Here is a 7,115-nt window from a genome sequence, read left to right as displayed (position 1 = left end):
GAGTTGCTGGCAGCTCTCCTGAGACCATGTGGAGGAAGTGGAGTGGGAGGAGCCTGCTGACAATGTTTGAGGCCTTGAGTCAAATCATCGGGTGGGGGGGACATTTATACCCCACTGTTGTCCAGCCGTCATGAAAAGTGCTGTGATTTGAATATTTGAATATGTGATTTGAATAAGTTTCCTCCTAAACTTATATTGACATTTAATCACCATTGTGAGGTATTAAAAGGATCATTTGGGACTTTTGAGAGGTGGTTAGGGCTCTGCTCTCATGAATGGATTAATCCATACATGTGATTAACAGATTAATCCATTCACATGATTAAAGGAATAATTCATTCACATGGTAAATAGATTAGCGGGTTCATGAGTTAGTGGGTTATCTTGAGAGTGGCTCTGCTATAGAAGCCAGTTTGATAAGGGTCTCTTGTGTACTCCATAGCTTTCACCATGTGATACTGTATGCCACCTCCAGATGTTGCCAGTAGGGAGGTCATCACCAGATCATGTCCTTTGATCTTGGAACAGAAACACAAGTCAAAATTTGCCTTAAAAAAAAATAACATACCCAATCTATGATGTTGAAACATTAGCAACAGAAAACAGACTGAGACAGAAAGCACATCCTCTTTAAAATGGCATTCCTGATTTTTCCCTGCCATGATCCTTCCTCTCCTGGCAGAATTAATCTGACAGTCTACGTGGGGAAAATAAAATGGGTCTTGTATCCCATTTCCTCTTCCAACAGGGAGCATATATTTTCCTTTGCTCCTACAGCAGGAATACTACAGAATTCATGGAAAGACCAGCTCTGATCCAGTGTTGCTGGTGTGTTGGGGCAGAAGTCTAATTATGGAGTTTGGTGTAGAAAGTACACTTATATGTGAAAATGAGGTACATCTATCTCTCAACCTAGAGCTAATCAATAACAAAAGTCTCATATTTCTTAATTGTGTTTTTTCTCCTTCTTTCACACATTTTTTGTTTGGTATTAGGGATTGAACCTAGGGGTTCTTAACCACTGAGCAACACCCCCAGCCCTTTTTTATTTTAAGACAGGGTCTTTCTAAGTTGCTTAGGGCCTTACTAGGTTGCTGAGGCTGGCTTTGAACTTGTGATTCTCCTGCCTCAGCCTTCTGAGCTGCTGGAATTATAGGCCTGTGCTACTCTGCCTGGCTCTCTTTGTTTCGAATTTCAGGTGAGGACAGGGGTGCTCTTCACTAGGCTCCTCAGAGATTCCATTATGGGACACACTTGCAAATATCCCTGGGCTGTTTATTCAAGTTACTTGAAACATTTTCCCTTCTGTTTAATCTCCTTATCTTTTCCATCTTATTTTAATATCTAAAGACTCCTGCTTGATATAAGGCTGAAATTCTCTTGTCAGGCAAGGCAGAAGAAATTATTCATATTACTTCATTTGGACCCCAAAATTGTCCTGGTCCAGCAGACTCTCCACATCATATTATTAAGAGCTGAAGAATTTAAGAAAAAGAAAAAGAGAGTAGAGTCACAACCATGAAGACCATTAAAGGAAACAGGTTGACAAATATTTATTGTCTACTGAAGATTACTGTTGGTTTCTGGACCATCGAATACAGTGACTACAGATGTGTGCTCCAGGGCATTCAGATGTTGCTGCAGTTCTTGCCCAGAATTTTGTACGTTTCAGTCCAGGGTATAACAAACACTGAGAAGTAGCACTGGATTTTCTAAAACAAAAAAAACAAAACCAGTACTTAAGGAGATTAACATGCAAAGTGAAATTTACATGCAAGGGAGAAAGAAGGGGATATAAGATATAAGGACAGGGAAAACAACACCACCTTGTCGGGTCTCACGACTCAAGGTCACTCCAGGTGAACTGGGCTGCATGAAATAATCACACAGAGACAAATACCTTTTTATTTGGGTCCTGTGATGGCTCCTCCGACCTTAGGGGTCCATGGAAAGAGAGAGAGGAGCACATGCTGAACCGTTTTATTGGGATGAAGCCATTCAAATGAGGCAAGGGGTAGGATTACAAGGGAACAAGTGAGTGTATCTCAACCCCTCTGGGTGCCGCCTACTCCTAGGGCCACTCCCAGGGCCACACCTTATTATCCGAAGAAGGAAAAAGCGTGAGTCAAGAGTCCTGACACTACGGTGTCAGACTACAGTGATCTTTCAGATCCCCGTGGTGCATCAGGACTTAAAGGTGTGTGCATTTGGAGTGGCTTCCCACACTGCCTCTCTAATCCAGATCTGTTTTTATATTCTTGATTTTAGTCATTTGATAGTCATATTGCTGGAATCATTTCAGAAAACATCCATTTATGATCAGATTTGAAGAATAAAAATGAAGTGTTTGCCCAGCCATTGTTCACCATAGGAACCACTGATTGTTTTTCCTTTTCATTTTTACTCATGGTTTTTACTCTATACCTTCTCTTACTTGGCCTCCATTGATTCCCTTTCTTCCTATTCTTCTCTCTCCCTCCCTTCCTTCCAACCATTTATATCCTTCCATTCATCTACTCATCTGTTTATCCATTCATTCATACAAACACTCTTGCAATTCCATTCAATGGCCATTCATTTTCCTTCCTTCCATCTATGCATCTAACTTCCTTCCTTTCACCCAATCCATCCATCTTGGTTTCCTTAATTTGTCCATCCATCTATGCATATCATTATTTTCTCCTTGCTTTCTTTTTATCGTTTCCCAAGTTTCTCTTATTTTTTACTCCATTTTTATTCCATAATGAAAATCAATATTTTAAATATATTTTGCATATGATTGATTATTATTTTTTGGGAGGTCTGATTCTGTTTTTCCTGCTTTTCACTTGGAAGCCTAGAATGTAAAGGGTGAGGCTTACTTTTACATTTTTCTTAAAATAGAACTCAGCGTACTAACTCCACCAATTCAGTCTCTCTAGTAAGAAAGTTTAATTTTTAAAAATTTGACTTTACTGTTAGTTTAAATTATTCTTTACAGAAATTTTATGATCTTCCCCAGGGAAGAACCAAAGAAGACTTCCTTGCTAGATTTTGAAGAATTATACATGTAAAGCATGAGAAGGGAATCCAGGGATGGACACATTTCTGTGTTGAGAAACCTCAGACTATTATAACTAGGGTGACCACATAATTTATGAATCAAGCAAGGCCATGATATAAGCAAAAGGATATGCTATTAAATGATTATATTAAAAAGTTGTCATAAGTCAGGACTCTTCTAGGCAAGGAGGGATATACAATTATCCTAGATTTAATTCTTTTGGATGAGTAAGAGATCTGGAAGACTTCTGAGACAACCTTCCAGGTCTTTCTGTACAGAGAACTGACCCTAACTCTGCACACAGTAGTGATGGTGTGGGCCAGTGTCTGCCCAGCCTCCTTCAGGTAAACAGTGCTAAGCAGGAATGAATCATGCTGATGACTGAGCAGACTTTGGGGCAGGAGGCCACGCAGCATATCATACACACATGGGCTCATTCTCCCCAACCCAGCTCTGCCACTGGCCGAATTATTTTCAACTTGTTTTTTGGTCTTATGCTTTCCAAACACTGTTGGTTGAAAGGAAGAAGGACAGGAGCTCAGGAATTTCACATTCTTGGTGTGCTGATGTTTAGATATTCAGCAAGCGCTGGGTCCCTCTGGCTGCTAGAGTTTTACTAATAATTTGACTGTTTCCTGTCCCCCTGCAACTTAAGTCATCTCTACGGCTCCTCTGGACCACTTCAGCCTCTTTATAATCCTTTCAGCAACCAAAGAGTGATACCTTGGTCATTCCCATCTTTGCTTTTTCTCTCTGAGAAAGAAGGTATTATTCATGCATTATTTTCAAGCGAGCTTGAATGAATTTTTTTATATATTTATTTTTTAGCTTTAGGTGGACACAATATCTTTATTTTTATGTGGTACTGAGGATCGAACCCAGTGCCTCACGCATGCCAGGCTAGCGCGCTACTACTTGAGCCATATCCCCAGCCCCTCAAGCAAGCTTGAATGAATCCTAAATAGTTCTGCCCCAACCTCATCATACAGAAAAAAATAACCTACTGAAAATGAATTCTCTCTATGTGAATGTGTTTTACCAAGTACCTTGAAAAGTTTCCCATTTTGAATTTCACAGTTGCCCATCTTTGGCTTCAGGCAGACAGTTCTCTGCATCTCCACATGTGCAAGGATCTCCATATGGTCGGTTATCTGTGGGCATCAAGAGATAAGGAGATGCAGAACAACCTCTTCTCCCTTCTCTGCTGTTTCTGCGTGCAGACATTCATTTATACTTTGCCTGAGGGCAAAGACCCAGTCCTAGACTGATTGATGGTCTCTTCTTGTGTGATGCCTTGCCTCTTTTTGTCATTCAAAGAGAATACACCAGAAGCCACAAGAAACACTATGTTTCTTGCTTCATAAGCAAACTCCCCCATTGTATAATAGGAGTGATGCAAAGGGTTCAAGGCAGAAATCTGTAAAGTTTTTCTGGTAAAGGATAGATTGTAAACATTTTAGGCTTTGTGAACTATCTAGTCTCTGCTACAACTTGTCAGTTGTGCCATGGAAGCATTACCATAGCCATAGGTGTTATATATGTGTAGGTTTGGCTGGGCTTCAAAGCAACTCTATTTACAAATGCAGGCAGCAGGAGATTTGGCCCTTGGTGTATAAGTTGTTGACCATTGATTATTTTTTTTAGTATCTTTAAAGAACAACTTCATTCATTCTAGAGAATGTACATTTCTTTTAAAATGCCTGCTTCACGTGAATATACTGCATATACAACCAGAGATATGAAAAATTGTGTTCTATCTGTGTAATAAGAATTGTAATGCATTCTGCTGTTATTTATAAATAAAAAATAAAAAATTAAAAGATTAATGTGGATGAAGATTGAAACATTAGAATTATTCTGAAAGAACAAGCAATAATTATTTTGCATTATCAAGTACCATCTATTGGCCCCACTTATACCTAAATTTGGAGAAGGATCTCAGTGAGAAATAAAAAATTATATTGAAAAAAAAATGCCTGCTTCATGTGGCACTAGATTTCACTGGAGTAGGACACACCCTGTAGTATCAGTGGGTCCCTGGAGATTGGGTGTGGTGAGGAGAGGATGGAAGCCACTCACTGACCTTCTTCTGGATCCTTAGGACTCGAAGGATCCTGAAGTTGTACGTGTCATCACTTTGCTTGTTGTATTCATTGTTGATGTACTTTAATGTGTCTTCTACGAAGTTTTCCACTGCAGATGCTTCATGGATACTTATCAAGGATTTCTTTACTTGGTAGGTGAAGGCCACCAGGGACATTAGAATGGCCAGCAGGAGCTGCGGAGACTGCCAGAGTCTGGCCATCCTCCTTTAGCTAGATAGGAACAGGAAAAGCCCACTCCTATCCCTCCCAGGAGCCAGCTGTATCAGACTGGCAGCCCCATCTGCCCTGGCTGGATTTAAAAGCAACCCATAGTGAACACCCACACTTCACCTCTCCTCCTCCTTTCTCTTGCCTGCTCTGGGAAGAGTGCAATGATTGACAAGCTCACTCCACTTTCTGTCATTCTTTTCTTATAAGCTCTTGTTTTACACACACACACACACACACACACACACACACACACACATTCTCTTTTGCAGCTGCTTCCTCAGCAATACACACTCTTCTGTGGACTTAGTACAATCTTAATGGAAGCCAGGCCAGGAGCCTCTGTCCCCTGAGCTCACTTGAGCATGTTCTGTAGGAAGTCTGGGGTACAGGAAATTATGAAGACATGAGGGTATTGGATTCCAGGAAGCAAGTCAACACCAGGTGGGCCTGGGAAGGAGGAGTCCCTGAAGGTAAGGTCTGTACAGAGAGCATTCTCCAAAGAACAAAGGAATAGGTGACCAGACAGAAGAGTGTGAAGTCAGAAAGGCTTACCTGTGAGGCCAATGGCACCTGTCCCCAAATCCATGTTTTGGAGGAGAATGGGGTGAGAAAGAGACCAAGGGAGAGGTTCTGTATTCTCAGGTGGGAGATGCAAAAAGCTTTCTAGCTGGAAACTGCTCTCAGCAAGATAAGACCACATGGGAACCCCAAGCTTGGTGTCCAAATGGAGAAGGAAGAAGTCTTGTAGGAGAAGGCTGGCACTCATGTCACTGGCCCTCAGTGCAGGAGCCAGCTGGATGCACTGTTAGGTATTACTACTAAGAAAGCCTTTTGAGGTATTATTTGGAAGGATATAATTCAATGATGTTTCCTTCCTGTGTGTGGGAACCCAGGGGAGAATGTGGGTGAGTACAGGGAAGACCTACCTGGGAGGATAGGATGCCTGTTCCAAGTGTTGTTCTTAATGATCAGCTAGGTTTTCCCGTGGGTGGAAGGCCCCATGACAAGGAAAGAGCATCTCTCTCCTAACACCTCCCACCTAGCCTTCCTTGCAGACACATATGGTATTCATCCACTTATCCACATTGTTGCTAACACAGACACATGCCTGTCCACAGGCATGCCACAGACAGGCACGTGTGTCTACACTCCTGTTCCACATACACACCTATACTCAAACCAACACACACATACAAGCGCATATCTACACTCAGACTTGTGCACCTATACCCTTGCTCCACATACATATCTAAACTCACACTGACACACCCACACAGACATGCCCCATGTACACACCCACACTGACATACACAAGCATAAAAGATACACGGAGACACTCAACCACCTCAATCCCACTGTAATAGGTGAAAGGATCTTTGAATTAAAGACAAAGGAGAGATGGTATCTTAGAGTGGATTTAATTTGCATTTCTCTGATTGCTAGAGATGTTGAGCATTTTTTTCCGTGTATTTGTTGATTGATTGTATATCCTCCTCTGAGAAGTGTCTGTTCAGGTCCTCGGCCCATTTGTTGATTTGGTTTTTTGTTTTCTTGTTGTTTAATTTTTTGAGTTCTTTGTATACTCTGGAGATTAGAGCTCTATCTGAAGTGTGAGGGGTAAAAATTTGTTCCCAGGATGTAGGCTCCCTATTTACCTCTCTTATTGTTTCTCTTGCTGAGAAAAAAGGAGATGGAGAAAGGGCTGAGGACAAGAAATACCCTTCCAGGGTACACCCTCAGTGATCTATTTCCTTCAA

The 7,115-nt window shown here is 41.4% G+C and overlaps 1 protein-coding gene across 1 annotated transcript; it reads right to left on the bottom strand.

Moving 5' to 3' along the window:
- Positions 1 to 1,628: 1,628 nt before the first annotated feature.
- Cst11 (cystatin 11) lies at positions 1,629 to 5,348 on the bottom strand. The gene is made up of 3 exons (XM_027953915.2): positions 5,127 to 5,348; positions 4,090 to 4,194; positions 1,629 to 1,712 (listed from the first exon to the last, which is right to left on the bottom strand). The coding sequence occupies exons 1-3, from the start codon at positions 5,346 to 5,348 to the stop codon at positions 1,629 to 1,631; spliced, it is 411 nt and encodes a 136-aa protein (XP_027809716.2).
- Between the last annotated feature and the right edge of the window lie 1,767 nt (positions 5,349 to 7,115).

The sequence above is a fragment of the Marmota flaviventris genome, chromosome 2 (assembly GCF_047511675.1).
Source record: "Marmota flaviventris isolate mMarFla1 chromosome 2, mMarFla1.hap1, whole genome shotgun sequence".
Taxonomy (NCBI): Eukaryota; Metazoa; Chordata; class Mammalia; order Rodentia; family Sciuridae; genus Marmota; species Marmota flaviventris.
The sequence above is the reverse complement of the archived record's forward strand: the minus strand, read 5'-3'. Positions and strand labels throughout refer to the sequence as shown.